This window comes from Caretta caretta, chromosome 6 (assembly GCF_965140235.1).
Source record: "Caretta caretta isolate rCarCar2 chromosome 6, rCarCar1.hap1, whole genome shotgun sequence".
Lineage (NCBI taxonomy): Eukaryota > Metazoa > Chordata > Testudines > Cheloniidae > Caretta > Caretta caretta.
In genome coordinates, this window is record NC_134211.1 from 3063898 (window position 1) to 3080998 (window position 17101).

Consider the following 17101-nt stretch of genomic DNA (forward strand, 5'->3'; position numbering starts at 1 on the left):
TGGGAGTTCTGCATAGTAATGCTGTTCAGCAGGAATTTTAGAGAAAAGAGAGTTTAATATCAGGGGTGTTCGGTTTTTCTGTGAAAATTCCCAGTGATTTTCTCTGAATCCTCCTATTGCTATTCTATTTCATTGTGAACGCTTGCTGAGGATCTGTTAAATGAAAATGTATATCTATAAAATAGTATAAAACTGTGTGAATCCTTTTGAGCTTTCATCTGTCCTTGTTTTGCTATGTCCCTTTGCAAACAATTATCATTATGAGCGAGGGAGAAACAAAGCTTATTGCATCTTAGGTGTAGCATGCAGCATTCCGAACCATCTAGCTTTGCGTTTAAGTACAATGCCATTTATGTCATGTCAGTGCCGTACATTTTAATTAAGCTGCCCACAGATGGTTGTGCAATATGGGTCTCTCTGGAATTAGAGCTATTTTGGAGAGAGTCATGGAATGGGGTTCTTTTGACCTATCTGAAAAGAGAATGTGTGTGAGTGGCAATGGTTAAGACATTTGAAATCTGGCGCATGACCCATAATGAACAACTCCACCCCCATTTGAATACCACAATCCAGCTACTTACCCTCCTAAGGAAGCGACATTCCATTTGAGACATGAATACTTCTCCTCACAATCAACAGATTCCTGCAAACTCTCGGAGTGTGACCACCAGAAATTCAGAACACACAAAGCAGAGCATATCTCCAGTTGTGAGAATAAGAGACTCCTCTAAAACAAATGTATATGGTCCCTCCCTATGCTCCCATCTCATACCCGGGCAGAAAGATCATCTTTTTAGACTATGAGCCATCAAGGCCACCCAAGAGAACTACCCCACTTGGATACCATGGCTAGCAATCTCCGGAGAAGGAGCAACCCTGAACTTTTTCACCCTTGTGCTTGTCTCTCATGGACAAGGCTAACACGAATAGGCCAAGGAGCAAGGAGCTGTATTGTGATGACTAGGTTATTTCATTCACCCAGCGAAACAATTGGTAGAAGGCAATGGTATTTGGTTAATGTTGACTTGGGATGGTTTGAGATGGGTGGGAAAGGGCCTCCTAGCTTATCACCTCCTCCACCTGTGGTTCCTGCCTCTTGGAATTTGCCCCACAGTAGAAAAGAGTCATGTCCCAGAAGCCCTGATAGTGCATTGTGAGGTCACATCAGCATGTGATGTCATTGTGTCCTAAGAACAGCTTGGTAAAAGACTTGTTGACTCAACATAAAGATAACATGTCATCACACCATGATACTGGTTTTCAATACCCAAAACAAACTTGAGGCTATTTAACTGGACCTCACGCCCAGGAGCCAGGGCAAGCAGAAACCAGACAACCTCAGGAAATTGAATGGAATATATGGGGCAGATGGTAATATCACCTTCTCAGCTATTTATTAAAGTCCCCTTTGGAGATGAATCTTTACATAGCTCTTGAGGAAGTTGAGATAAAATACAGTCTTCAGGGGAACTAATAGGGAGCACACCAGGCCCAGTCTGCAACTTGAGAGAAACTATACACAGAATTTCATGTGTGCGTATGGGCGGGGAGGATCGATTGCTGTGGAGGTAGCTGAGAGGCTGCAGCTTCTGTTCCCCCTTTTCCTTCATCATTCCTCACGATCCTCTTTCCCTAACTACCTCTTGGAAGTCATGGCTGAATCCCTTTCCTCTCCCCATCTCTCTGGATGGTTGGTAAATGGGAGAGGGATGGGTGGGTGAAATGGGGTCTTCCTCACCCCCTGACAGGTGGCTGGGCATGAGAGTCTGCTCTCTCTCCCTTCTCTTGGTTTGTTTGGCTCACCAGCTCCTGGACAATGCTCCGGAGAATTACTGTCTTGAGTATCAGTCAGAGCCTGTAAAAAGCCTAAACCCTTGAGCGCTGGCTGCAGATTTGGGTTCAAAATACTAATAACCCAGTGACATCAAGTGTTTGTGTATTTTGAACTCCTAGTTATTGTGACCATAATACTTAGTGAGCCGTTACCTTGGCGAACACCTATAGCGCTGCCCAGAGGAATCAAGCATTGGGCAAGTCCCCAGCAGGTATAAATCAGCATATCTCTGTTGAAGTTAATCAGTGATCCAGATCCCCAGCTGGTATTTGGAGTCTAGACAGCCATGTCAACTGATACCAGCTCTGGATTTGGCCCTATTAACTTTTAAATTGACAGGACATTGGTTCCAAAACCAAATGATTTTGCTTCCTGTTCTCACTGCTTGTAACTATGATCACAGACTCTCCACAAAATCTGTTAACAATTCTTAGAGTGGGTTCCCTTCAGTATAATTAAAAGTTGGGTTTAAGGGGGTCCCGGTGTCATGCAACTTGTTAATAAGTCACAGCAGCAAACCTAAGTTGAGTTTTTAGCAAAATAAACCTCAAATGTTTGCCACCTAGAACTTGGCTGATGCTATAAAAAATTGAATTGCTTTGCAAATGCTTCTGGAATCAGAGTTTGGACCCCAGGTGCATGAATTTTCTGCAGAAAAGGACCTAGGGGTTACAGTGGATGAGAAGCTGGATAGGAGTCAACAGTGTGCCAACAGTGTTGGCAAGAAGGTTAATGGCATTTTGGGCTGCATAAGTATGGGCATTGCCAGCAGATCGAGGGACGTGATCATTCCCCTCTATTCGACATTGGTGAGGCCTCATCTGGAGTACTGTGTCCAGTTTTGGGCCCCACACTACAAGAAGGATGTGGAAAAACTGGAAAGAGTCCAGCAGAGGGCAACAAAAATGATTAGGGGACTGGAACACATGACTTATGAGGAGAGGCTGAGGGAACTGGGGATGTTTAGTCTACAGAAGAGAAGAATGAGGGGGGATTTGATAGCTGCTTTCAACTACCTGAAAGGGGGTTTCAAAGAGGGTGGCTCTAGACTGTTCTCAGTGGTAGCAGATGACAGAACAAGGAGTAATGGTCTCAAGTTGCAGTGGGGGGAGGATATTAGGTTGGATATTAGGAAAAAAATTTTCACTAGGAGAGTGGTGAATCACTGGAATGCGTTACCTGGAGAGCTGGTGGAATCTCCTTCCTTAGAGGTTTTTAAGGTCAGGCTTGACAAAGCTCAGGCTGGGATGATTTAGTTGGGGATTAGTCCTGCTTTGAGCAGGGGGCTGGACTAGATGACCTCCTGAGGTGCCTTCCAATCTGATATTCTATGATTCTATGATTCTGTGGTTTTCACATAACTTACTTTAATTATTTCTCCTTCAACTTCCTCCCGAGGAGATCAACGACTGTCAGAAGAAGAAAGAGACCTGATCAGAGAGATAGGGAAGGAAGCTACTCACTTAGGTCAAGGTCTGCCAGTAAGGACAGAAACAGCCATTGGTCCATTCTGAGCTCAGAAGGGCCTTGGTATGAAAATTTAACTCAGTGCTGACGGGATTAAATACCCTTCCCAGATCCTTAGGCACATCATTAGTGACCTCTGGATTGCATAGAGGGACCCTAAGAATGGGTCTCATTTCTCGCCTGGGGGTGAGGTTTAAACATCATCTGGCAACAAACTCTTTACTCTACTGATTGGCCAATGCCACACTTTAAATAGCCCTGTAGGAACCAGGCTTCCCTGTAGGTTCTTAAGCTGATTGCCCCTGAAGGACTTTTCTTCAGGAGCAGGTTAAAGTAGCAGAAATTACAAAAAAAAAAAAAACAAAAAAAAACTCAGAAAGCTTTGACAATGAAGCCAATGTAACCATCCCAGCTGTCTGTCTGTCCTGTGAATCTCTAATGCATCCTTCATCTAGCACTAAATAGAAGAATTTGCTGAAATATAATTAGTCTTCCACTCGGACTGTACTCCTTGCTCCTTCCACTGATAAGCCCTATTTCTGAGAGTTTGTTTTCCTTTCCTTTTTCTTTTCTTACAAAGAAATTAAAGCACAAAGGGGTCAGATTTTGAAAGGTACTTAGGTGCCTAAGTCACATTAATTGTAAATATCCTTAAAAATCTGGCCCTACACCCATTGACGTTAATAGGAATCTTCCTATCGACTTCAGTGGGCATTTGACTGGGACCCTAGAGCTGGCTCAGCCCAATTAAACTCTCCCCTTTGAGGAACATGTTTTCCATTTTCCATTCATGTTTTGTTGGTTGTTCTGTATTTAAAATGTATCGAGGCTAGAGAGAGGGGTTGGACTGACAGAGCTGGAGAGTGAATGTTCCACAGTTATTACTAGACCAGGTGCCCACCACGCAGACAAAGAAATTCCCCCGAAATGTGTCTCAGCCATGACTATGCAAGACCCCACCCCTGACAGCTGCTATCGGACTGGGGAATTCAGCCCCCAGGATTCGGGGGCGGGGGGGACACCGGGTGCGAGTTGTGATGGTGGCTTTTGCTTTGCTGACACCTGCCCAGTCAGCAACTGTACTGAGACCTCACCAACTCATTAGACACGTGCTCCTGAAGAGCCAACAGACTGTAACAGTCTTGGGCAAGTCCTATGGGAATACACTAGAGGAGTTAATGAAGGTCTGAACAATGGGAGTTTTGGAAGCTCGGCAGATTACTGCTTCTGCTGCCGGCCTGGTGTTGCCGGAGTTGCTGTTATTTCTTCTGCCCCCACGGAAACAGGCTGTGCAATTGCAGCACCTTTCAATCCCAGGGGACGCTGTGCTAGGAGGGAGGGCTAAGCAGATGGCTGGGCCAGGGACAGGAATGGGGTGGACGGCGTCAGCAATGGATGAATAGGAGAGCAACACCGATGATCTACTGCTTGTCAGAGAGGAGGACACCAAGGTTGGGGTTTCTAGGGTGGTCCTTATGGCAGGTCAGTTTGTGAGCCTTGGTGCAAAGCGTGGTCAGGAATTGGCAACCCCAGGCAGTGGGGGATACATTTTGGGGGCTACAAATGACAATTGAGTAGGATGGCTCAGTCAGGTCCTTAGCTGATTGGACAGCCTGGATCTGGGGAAACGACTTCCCCGATCTGTGAAGTCCAAGTACAGCAACAGCTGGTGAGCTAGGTCTCTGAGATGTTATGTGGATAGGTTCCTCCCTTAGTTCACCTGGCTTTTGTCTGGAAATGGGGTATAAGGGGCACTGGTTGCAGTCATGACTGGGACAGCGGGACTTTACCTAAGCCTGCCCCTGGGAAGGGATCGTCAGGCCATCAACCTCTTACACTCAATACAACGATGGAAGAGTCCAAGTGAATAGTTTGTGATTATGCCCAAATAACTTTGTTAGTCTCTAAGGTGCCACGAGGACTCCTTGCTGTTTTTGCTGCTACAGACTAACACAGCTGCCCCTCTGAAACCAGAAGTGAAAATTACCCATCTGAACATCTGAATGTATTCTTCAGAATTACCAAATATAGTCAAAAAATATCAGGGTTGCATTCACAAATGATTCGCTTGGCAAAAAAGGGGAAATTTCCCAAGGATCACTGTCACTGTTTGATCATGTCGCCTGGCTTCTCTTGTGTGCTATGGTCACAATTGAGCTTTTGGGACCCACCATCTTGTTGCCGTAGGAGTGGTTAACGTCACTCATCTCTCATAATGGAGAAATATGTGGAATACTGTGTAAGTAGAAGAGAGGGTACCTAGCCTTATTTCCTGCTCCCCACGTACAGAGATTGTAAAGGTATATGAAGGAAAAATACAGTCTATATCCTTGACCACCTGGTTCCAATCCTGCTTTTGTGACAGCTTCCGTCTGGACTGACACATGATGAGTTTAATCAGGGATCTCCATAAGTAAAGGCAGAAGCTGGTACAGCTTGAACTAAAGAGACACTTTGGCACCTAGGAAGGTCAGACATGCACATTGCCCCGTGGGCTACACTTTCACTCTGAATGGCGTCAAGGGGCTGGAGCGTGAAGCAGGAAGTCCCAGCACCAGTGGTTCTGCTAGACTTCCCAACGTTTCTGGGTTCCTCTTCCACACCAATGGGGTCCCACACTGAACATGGGGTGGAATACAAGCGGCATCCTGGAATGTAAGCAGCAGTGGCCATGTCACCAGGCATTTCCTCCCAACTCTAATCATCTAGTGCGGCCAGGGTATCTTTGAGAACTAATACTGGGTGAAATCTCATTGCTCCGGTTTTGTCACAGGCCCTGGCCCTGTGTCACAGTTGTCACAATATCATCTGGAGCAAAAATCCAAAGGTTCAGTCCTGTATACCAAGGATTAACACAAAAACACTGAAATCCACAAGGTGATTTTCCATTGATTTTGTTGGACACTGGGTCAAGTCTTAACTGAAGACAACTAATGGCTATTCACGCACAACGGATATTGGCCTTTGAAGAATCATTCTAGACAGGACCTCCGTGATTAGTACCAATTTAGGCCAAGTCTTTATGTCTCTCTAACAATAGAGACCTCACCAGAAGAACTATAAGGGTCATGATGTAGCCTAGATCATACTCTCCCAACCAAGCCATGAACAGAGATTTGGAGCTGTGCTAAAGCAATGCTTCAGCCATCTCTTTCTGGCCTCAGGGAAATGGGAGCAGGAATGAGGGGTGGGACCAGAGACCTCCCAGTCAATGAGCAAGAAAGACAAAGTAGATGCAGAGGTACACAGGCTCCTGTGCTCCAGAAATTTGGCTTGTGATGGAGAAATGAAGGGCAGAGACGGGCTCCCCAATACAGACAATTAGCCCCTCTTCTGCCCCTCACTCTGTTCTTTCAATTTCCCACGTCACTAACAACCCTGATCCATCCATATCTTCAGACATCATAGAAGAAGTCAGGGAACATCTCTGTCCTCCATGTCTGGCCAACACCCTCCTACTATTGCCACATTAAAGAAATCCAGGGAAAATTGTACAAGAAAAAATGATCAAAGGGGCTTAAGTTAGGTGTGACATCCCTATAATGTAGCCTCTAAAGCAGACACAATATCTGTTTTTCGGACTTGTCATTTCATTTTAACTAAGGGGGAGTCTGGTGGCACCTTAAAGACTTGCAGATTTATTTGGGCATAAGCTTTCGTGGGTAAAAAATTCCACTTCTTATGTATCTGAAGAAGTGGGGTAAAAAGTGGGGTGAAAAACAAGATCGAGCCCCAGCTTCACACACCCATGTGCTTCTTCCTCAGTCACTTGTCCTTCTGTGACCTCTGCTACTCTTCCGCCATCATTCCCAAGATGTTGCTCAGCTTCTTAAGAGAGAACAAGGCCATTTCCTTTGCTGGATGTGCGGCACAGTCTTATGTGTTTGCATGAAGGCTCAGACCAGAACAACAGTACTTCTGCAGGCAAGCAAACAAACCCCACCCTACAAGAAGGATGTGGAAAAACTGGAAAGAGTCCAGCGGGAGGGCAACAAAAATGATTAGAGGACCAGAACACAAGTTATGAGGATAGGCTGAGGGAACTGGGGATGTTTAGTCTGCGGAAGAGAAGAATGAGGGGAGATTTGATAGCTGCTTTCAACTACCTGAAAGGGGGTTCCAAAGAGGATGGCTCTAGACTGTTCTCAGTGGTAGCAGATGACAGAAGGACTAATGGTCTCAAGTTGCAGTGGGGGAGATTTAGGTTGGATATTCGGAAAAACTTTTTCACTAGGAGGGTGGTGAAACACTGGAATGCGTTACCTAGGGAGGTGGTGGAATCTCCTTCCTTAGAAGTTTTTAAGGTCAGGCTTGAGAAAGCCCGGGCTGGGATGATTTAATTGGGGATCGGTCCTGCTTTGAGCAGGGGGTGGGACTAGATGACCTCCTGAGGTCCCTTCCAACCCTGATATTCTATGATTCTATAATTCTGTGATAAAAAGGCTGGTTTTCAGAACATGCTTGACCACTCTCCCAGGCACTGTGAGGGCATCTCATGTTCCATACCCCAAAAGGGAGACATCCAAATGATCTAATTTGAAAATCGTTACCAGAGTGTTTAATTACAGAAAATGCAGTGGAAACCCTTGGGCATCTCAGACTTGATTTGCAGCAGCAGTGTAGATGTGCCCAGTCTCATTAGAGCGTGCATTGCATCTGGCAGGTAGTAAATTTCCTAGTGCAGATAAGATCCACGAGTCAAGCTTTCTCAGGCAGACCCCACTGTACAGCCTCATTTGGATATCCCTTATCCTGCTCTAGGTCAGGAGCAACTCCTGTGAAGTCAAAGGAGAAACAAGGGATGAAATAAGAGATTAGACAAACACCTGTCAAGATGAACCTCCCCTCCACTCTGTTCTTCTTCCTATGTCACCATTGTGAGTGAGAGTGTTGCCTTGGAATCTCTGTTCTCCATTCCGTATGCTAATGCAGATGCCTCCCTGTCCCATCTTTGATGCAGATGAGGCTAGGGGAGTTGCCTTAATCCTGTCCCCCATGCCAGGAAGGGTTTAGGTGTGTCTCCCACTGCCTTCTATTGCTTTCTGTAAGTTTTTCTTCTGATCAGTTTTGGTTCAAGCAGAGGCTGGTGGGAGGGAGTGTCCCTCATGAGTCAGACAGGCTGGATACTGCGCCCCAGTTCCCCAAGAACACAGAGCTGACTGGTATCGGGCAGGGCCATTGTTTAATGCTATTTTTTTTCTTACATCTGCTAAATTAAGAGGGCTCAGGCTTCAGCTGGGCACCTTGATGGCCCCCAATCCTGGGGCGGGCCTATGGCTCAGTTCAGCCCTCCCATTACAACTTAGGGCAGCCTCGGAGCTGCACTGAGTCACAGTGGATCGACAGCCCCTCAACAGCTGGGGATCCCTAGTGGTGTTATTGCCACCTAGTGGGAAAAAATGTAAAACAGAATAAAATTCCTGCTCTTTGCCAGAATAATGAATATCATCCCATGAGGGTTGGTTGGTTTGTGTATTTAAATACTATTGTTCTGGGATGAGGCTGTAGTGTGCTGGGCAAAGCTCAACAGAGCACAAGGCCACTCTGTCCACACCCCCTTTTCTCTGGCCCCACCCCTAAACTGGCAACCGGCTAGAGCTAATGGTGTAGATATGGCTACCCCTACTCTATGTTACCCAGCAACTCACCCATGGCAGGGGACTTCTCAACTTGGTGACGGGGTTGGCTTTGTGCCCCCTTCGTGCTACCAGCCTGGTGCATGGGGACCGGAAAGGGGGGAAGGATTTGGATCATCCTGGAAAATCATATGAAGTGCAAGGTAACATCCCACAGTGGAAAGGAGGGTGTCTGTCTTTCTGAGAGTACAAGAGACAATTCCACCCTCACCCCACACCTCACATTCATAAGTGGTTGAGGGACTTATTTCTCTTTCCACCATGAGACATTCATTCACCATAACAGGACTTCTCTGAAGACATGCTGCACCATTAGCAAATTCAGACTGAAAATAAGGCACCCATTTTAAGAGTGAAGGTAATTAACTGCTGGAACAATTTACCAAAGGTCGCGGTGGATTCTCCATCAAGGACAATTTTTAAATCAAGTTTGTTGTTTTTCTAAAAAAAATCAGCTCTTGGAATGATTTGGGGGCAGTTCTCTGGCCTACGTTGTACAGGTAGTCAGACTAGATGACCACAAAGGTCCCATCTGGCCTGAAAATCTATGAATCCAGGTTCTGACAGAGCCTTGCTCTCCTGTGTGACATCACTAGAAGGAAGGGGATCATCCTAGAATCATAGAATATTAAGGTTGGAAGAAACCTCAGGAGGTCATTTATTCCGATCCCCTACTCAAAGCGGGACCAACACCAACTAAATCAAGAATGCACATTCTGTCTTCCTTAGTTTGACCAGGGACAGGGGGCTGCTGTGAGGACATTCTCCATGGGAGTGATTGTTCAGTAAAGGCCCATCTGTATCACAGAAATAACCAAGTTGTGGGCTCTATAGGAAGAGAGTTCAATTTTGCCGTGCTCTTGAGCTGATGGTGTTGTAACTGAGTCATGTCACAAGACTAAAGCTCTTGACTTACGAGGAGAGGCTGAGAGAACTGGGGTTATTTAGTCTGCAGAAGAGAAGAATGAGCGGGGATTTGATAGCAGCCTTCAATTACCTGAAGGGGGTTCCAAAGAGGATGGAGCTTGGCTGTTCTCAGTGGTGGCAGATAACAGAACAAGAAGCAATGGTTTCAAGTTGCAGTGGGGGAGGTCTAGGCTGGATGTTAGGAAAGTCTATTTGATTAGGAGGGTGGGGAAGCACTGAAATGGGTTCCCTAGGGAGGTGGTGGAATCTCCATCCTTAGAGGTTTTTAAGGCCCAGCTTGACAAAGCCCTGACTGGGATGGGATGATTTAGTTGGGGTTGGTCCTGCTTTGAGCAGGGGATTGGACTGGATGACCTTCTGAGGTCTCTTCCAACCCTAATCTTCTATGATTCGAAGACACTTATGTTATTGGACAAGAGAGATTCCCTATGCCAAAGGGCACTGACACTGTTGAGCAAGAGCTACAGGAGGAGGTGGAAGTGGCCGAGAACCAGAGGCAGAAGAGGAGAGGGGGGCAGGGTGAAGGAGCTGAGAGGAGAACACTGAAGATGGACAAGTTAGAGAAAGAGAGAGGAGTAGGAAGATGGGAAAGGGGATGAATGGAAGGAGATGCAATTCTAGATTTTAACCTTACAATTTGCCCCGAGTATGGGTCAGTGGGTAGCTACACCACCCAAGGAGACCAGAAACAATCACAGTTTCTGTCATGCTTAGTGGGGGAGGTTCCTCCCACTCCTTGTCATCTCCCCCACCCGCTTGCTTCCAGAGGGGTCTACTGGGTGAGCAGCCCCTGCCATCTCCATTATGGCCAGAATCCATGATTTGAGCATCATTGAGCAAGGGGCGAGGGGAGAGGCCTTATTTTCCCTTGCTGAGGAAGGGCTGTGACAATCTAGCCCTGAGAGAGGGGGCAGGGAGAATGGAAATCATGCGAGGAGAAAGTCGGCATGGAAAGACTTAGGTGAAAGAGATGGGGAGATGTGAAAGGGAGGGGAGAGAAGGGAGAATAAAAAATAAGAATAAAGGAGCTGTTGCTGGTTAACATTATTATTCATCAGGGCGCGTGGGGTCAGCGTGGGATAGCAGACCGATTCCCGGGTATGTTTGCTGTAATTAGAGTCATGGGGTTGGAAGAAGGATGACAACATCATTTTGTAGGACAAGAAGGGATTTGGAGACCCGGATATCTTCCACTGGTGTAACTCCATTGACATCCCATTTTCTCCCTCAATCTCCTTTCCTCCCCACGCCCAGGATATTCATCACACCCACGCCACTTGTCCCCCAGCGCACAGTGAAAGCAGTGGAATGAAACATACCCCTAGCTCTGCCCTGGGTAACTGTGCAGACATGGGACTGTTTAATAACAAAAGGAGCAAAGAGTGCAACAGATTAAACCCCAGTGTACGAGTTACTTTGGCCGACCCAGTCGTTTTAATGGTGTGTTGTGCGTCTTGGTGAACCTGATTGCTTCAGGGATCATGTCCCCCAGGTCACCAAGAACAGTGTAAAACCTTCTGAATTCTCCCGAGTAGCAGCTTCTCTTGATGGGGGAAGCAAAGATATATCTCTCTGTCTTCTGCAGGTACATGCATTTGGACTGAATCATGCTTACATACAAATTCAGACACTGAGGTCATCACCTGGGATTGAACCAAGCTCTTTGGAAGCCAAAGCATCACGTTCCATGCCTTGTGCTAAAGGAAAAAAACCCTCATCTTTTGGAGAAAGCAGCAGTTTACAGGTGCCGGGGGCGGGGGTGGTGTGGTGTGTGCATTATGTTATGACTCTGGGATTTCATAGCAAGTAATGCAAAGCCCATTTTCATTTTCTGAACAGGCTTAATGATCACACTAAGTAACCCAGAACTGAAATGGCAGAGCCCACCTTGTATGAATTGGGAAGAGCACCGCTTGGCACAAACTCTCACCCCTTGTTTTCAGCCCAACATTCTCATGCAATAGTCAGAAGTCACTGTTTGCTGCTGTGTGTAGGAACAGCAATGCCCATGTGTGGGGCATAGTTAACCCACTGGTTCTTACATTTCTGCTGTGTGTCCATTTTTTCAGATAACTGGAATGATTGGCTCTGAACCTCTGGCTCTGTGGACTAAGGCCTTTTCTTGATTCAGCAGGGGAGTCCCCTAAGAAACTAACCTCCATAATTTCTTCCCTTCCTCTCCTTCTAGGGAGGGGATAGAATTCCTGAGCCACCTGCCTGGCCACGTCACTGCAGCTCCCTGGTCTTGGTTCAGAGGAGATGAAAAAGGGAAATCACTCAGTGGTGACGGAGTTTGTTCTCTCAGGACTGACAGATCGTCCAGAGCTTCAGGTCCCTCTCTTTGTGTTGTTCCTAGTGATCTACATTGTCACCTTGGTAGGGAATCTGGGGATGATTGTGTTAATCAACATTGACTCCCGTCTCCACACCCCCATGTACTTTTTCCTCGGTCATTTGTCTTTCTCTGATCTCTGCTATTCCTCCATAATTTCCCCTAGGATGCTGCTGAACTTCTTAGCCGAGAGTAAAAGGATTTCGTACAATGCCTGCGCTGTGCAAATGTATCTCTTTAGTACTTTTGGTCATGTAGATTGCCTCCTGCTGGCTGTGATGGCATACGACCGTTATGTGGCCATCTGTAACCCGCTGCTCTATACAGTCACCATGTCCCGATGGCTCTGTCATCAGCTGGTGGCTGGGGTGTATGCCGTGGGCTTGCTGGACTCAGTGGTACACACTGTTTTTACTTTTCGTTTATCATTCTGCAGCTCCAATACCATCAATCATTTCCTCTGTGATGTTCCTCCGGTATTGTCGCTCTCCTGTTCTGACACACGCGTCAATGAGATTGTGATGTTTGCCTTGATTGGCTGCGTGGTCGTGAGCAGCATTGTGATCATTCTCCTCTCCTACGCATATATCATCATCACCATCCTGCGGATCCGCTCCGCCGAGGGCAGGCGCAAAGCCTTCTCCACCTGCACCTCCCACCTGATGGCCGTGGCCATGTTCCATGGCTCCCTCCTCTTCATGTATTTCCGACCCTCCACCAGTTACTCCCTGGACACTGACAAAATAGCCTCTGTGTTCTACACGGTGGTGATCCCCATGCTGAACCCCTTGATCTACAGCCTGAGGAACAAGGAGGTGAAAGATGCCCACTGGAAAGTGATGCACAAATTGCTCACTTTCTCTTGAGCCTGTTTACTCCATACTGCGTTACTGATTGGGAGGTGGAAGCAGGAGAACTCAGTTCCCGCTCCACTGCAATCTCATTCCTCATCATGCATGTTATCACTGAGCTTTATTTGGATTGTTTTTTTTTTCTTTTATTGTGTTCCAACAATGTCTGGCAGCCCCAGAAAGGTTCAAGAAGGTTGTGACGCTTTCTGGGGGAATTCAGGATTGTGAGTCACCCTGTCTCTCTCATGTATCAGTGAGCAAGCGACTTGCAGGGGCTAAATTATTTTTGTCAGCTCTCGGACTAGCCAGCTTGTTGACCCTCCTCCATCCCCGCCCTCCAACCATTCTCCTCCAAAGCTCAGCCAGCCTTTACTTTGCCTTGCAGGTCACCTCAGTTGCACTCCAACCCTGAAAGCTCCTTGAAACATGTTTCCTGGCAGTATCCAGCCCCTATCCCTGGGCTGTCACCGAAATGACTGAGTCCACTGTCTTCAGAGAGATAGTATACACCCCAGCCTGCTAGATCAGCTGAGGATTCACGCTTTAATATATTACACTGAGATGAACTGAGAGTCAAACCAAGAATACCTTTACTAAAAATGAGCAGAGGTTTAAGCAAAGATAATAGAAACAGAAAATGGTTCCAAATGAAAGAAAAAGTGCAATGCATTTTCTCCTGACTAAAACTCAACAGGCTGCAATCCTTATGTGAGGGCTTATCTCCACTACTAGGTGGGTCGATGCTGCAGCGATCGATCCACACCAAACGCACTCCCGTAGACTCTGGTACTCCATCAGAACGAGAAGAGTAAGGGGAGTTGACGGGGGAGTTTCTCCCTTCGACCCAGCCTGGTGTGGACCCTGTGGTAAGTAGATCTAAACTACTTCAACTTGAGTTACGCTGCTAACATAACTCAAATTGTGTAGCTAAGCTTGACTTTTCCCCGGAGCGTAGACCTGCCCTGAGACTGTTTCTCACTTAAAGGCACCTCCTCAGCAGTACCAACCCACACGGCTGGGGATCTGCTGTTCATGGACCTCTTTGTCCCCCTCAGTGATGAAGCACAAAATGTCTTTTCCTCTTCTTCTTATAGTCCCGTATACCTTTGAAATGTATTCTTGTACCTCCAGAGTTCCTCTGCCTTGCTGGTGTGTGGATGCCTTGCTGTCTAGCCGGTTTTCTCACCCTTTTGTTAATGGGCTTTTCCGGTTGACTTCAAATGCAAATATAATTCCCATTGTCTCTGGCCTACCCCGTTCCATTTACATTGGAGAGCTAGGCAGACCGATATGTCAAGATGGCTGGCAATGGCTCAAAAGTGTAAATACCATCCCAAGGGCAGCCTGTTAACAACCAGGGCACAAACCCCAAATTGGTTGTGAGATCTAGCCTTAGATTTCACTGACCAATTTGCAAGTGTAAACTCCATGGTCATTACAACAGCCTTAACATGGAATCACAGACAGTCTCTTCGGGTACTTTATCTATCTTGCCACCAATGTAAGGTTACCTCTGTGATTGATGGTTTCTTACACTGAAGATCTCAGCAATCTTAATATTTCTCTTAGTCCTAAAAGAGCACTGGCTTAGCCCAGGTCAATTGCACCTTCGATCTCACACTGAAGACACTTGTAGTTAGTCCTATAAGAAACTATCTAAAGATTTATGAACTAGGAAAAAAGAAATGAGAGTTCTTTACAAGATTACATCTGGTAAACACACACCCAGATGAGTTAATCAGGTTTCAAAAGGTACTAGAAGCGTCTGTAATAAGCAAGCTGCATGTATCTTTCAGGGCGAAACCAGGCTAAATCTTATGCTTTGTAATCTTTGCCCCTCAGAGTCCAAGCAGAAGAAAAGACAGTTCTTCATTTTTAGGGGTTTTTTATTGATTTATTTTAATGATTATTCTGCTTCAAGTTGCAAGTGGAGCTGTTGGGAGCAAATCACTTGCACATCTCCTCTTCTGGGGGCGGGAGGGAGCCGTCAATGAAGTCTGTTGTGCTCTGATGTTCCACGGTGGTTTGCGGGTGTTGATGGGTCTCCTTTGTTGGACAGAAGATAACATCTCCTGTTAGAAACTTGGAGTCTGGTGGTACCTTAAAGACTAACAGATTTATTAAGGCATAAGCTTACCCTAATAAATCTGCAAAAAGAAAAGGAGGACTTGTGGCACCTTAGAGCCTAACAAATGTATTAGTCTCTAAGGTGCCACAAGTCCTCCTTTTCTTTGTGTGGATACAGACTAACACGGCTGCTACTCTGAAACCTAATAAATCTGTTAGTCTTTAAGGTGCTACCGGACTCTTTGTTGTTCTTGTGAATACAGACTAACACGGCTACCCCTCTGATGCATGTTAGAAACTGGTATCTCACACTTGTTCATGCTTTTCTCCTGTCAGGTGATTTCCTGTTACAAGCACTTAAATATAACCTAATAACAGACGTGGGATAGAGGCACTATAAGTGAGATGAATGCTGGCAGAAACTTACAAGCATTTCATAACCTCTAAACTCTAAACACAGTCCTATAATTCTCATGCCTATTTTAACAATACAAACACATAGGGGAGCCAGACTGTTTCCAGCTTTGTAGTTGTCTTCCTTCAGCTTTAGCATGAGCTGGCATGTGGTCTGTCAGGGTCACAAGGCAAACTGATATTTCTTTGTCTTGGAGAAACTTGTTTACCAGCGCTGCCTGGTTTCATCATTTGAGCATATTGTTAGTACATATCCATAGCTTTCTAATTGTTACATCACACAATGAGTATGAAGACCGGTATGATATCAGTTTTCATTTGATTCCTTACCCGATGTTCTTTATAGAGAAATACCATCACATCAACGCGTTAGGTGTAGTGAGTTTGTCAGGGCTGAGAGGAGTTGCTTAACATGACATGGGACTCTTTGCCAGTGGGCACTGAGGGATTGTTAGGGTTACAAGTATAAATATACAAATATATGTGATGTGCTTTGCAAGTACGCAATTGTCTGTGTTGGGAGAGAAATAGGACACCTAATCCATCTCCCTCTCCTTTGACATGGAGTTGGTTTCATTAGACAGTGGCAAGTGTGGAGTGCAGGATTTCTGTGGCTGAACCAAAGGGAAGTTCACACACCGTGCTGGTTCTCTGCTGTCCTTCATGTGTTCTGTGCGGTCCAAATCAGTTGTAGAGATTGTCACCTGGCTTGTTGTCCATGCACCAAGCATGGAAAGAGGCTTTCAGTCAGAATGGCCTTTCTTTTAGGTTAAGAGAACAACAACACACGGAAGAACAAATGTAAAGTTTCATTATAAAGTGCACTGTTTGTGGACACTGCCAGCAATGCCTCTCTGCCATGTACATTGGCCAAACCGGACAGTCTCTATGCAAAAGAACAAATGGACACAAATCAGACATCAAGAATTGTAACATTCAAAAACCAGTAGGAAGGCACTTCAATCTCCCTGGACACTCAATAACAGACTTAAAAGTGGCCATTCTTCAAGAAAAAATCGTCAAAAACAGACTTCAGCAAGAAACTGCAGAACTGGAATTAATTTGCAAAGTTGACACCATCAAATTAGGCCTGAATAAAGACTGGGAGTGGCTGGGTCACTACAAAACATAATTTTCCCTCTGTTGATACTCACAGCTTCTTGTCAACTGCTGGGGCTGGGCCACATCCACCTTGATTGAATTGGCCTCGTTAGCACCACAAAAAGTAATTTTCCCTCTGTTGATATTCACCCCTTCTTGTCAACTTGTAAATAACTATTGGGAATGGGCCACATCCACCCTAATTGAATTGGCCTCGTTGGCACTGACCACCGCACTTGGTAAGGCAACTCCCATCTTTTCATGTGTTGTATATTTATACCTGCCTACTGTATTTTCCACTCCATGCATCTGATGAAGTGGGTTATAGCCCACAAAATCTTATGCCCAAATAAATTTGTTAGTCTCGAAGGTGCCACAAGGACTAGTTGTTTTTACTGATACAAACTAACCCGGCTACCCCTCCAAAACCTCTAGGACAGTGAACTGAATAGCAAAATGGCACCTGGGGGTG

At 45.9% G+C, this 17101-nt stretch overlaps 1 protein-coding gene across 1 annotated transcript; it reads left to right on the forward strand.

The window, feature by feature from the left end:
* Window positions 1-12120: 12120 nt before the first annotated feature.
* Window positions 12121-13062, forward strand: LOC142072272 (olfactory receptor 8U3-like). Its single transcript, XM_075128966.1, has one exon. It carries the CDS (start codon window positions 12124-12126, stop codon window positions 13060-13062), a length of 939 nt encoding a protein of 312 aa, XP_074985067.1. The 5' UTR covers window positions 12121-12123.
* The last annotated feature ends 4039 nt before the right edge of the window (window positions 13063-17101 follow it).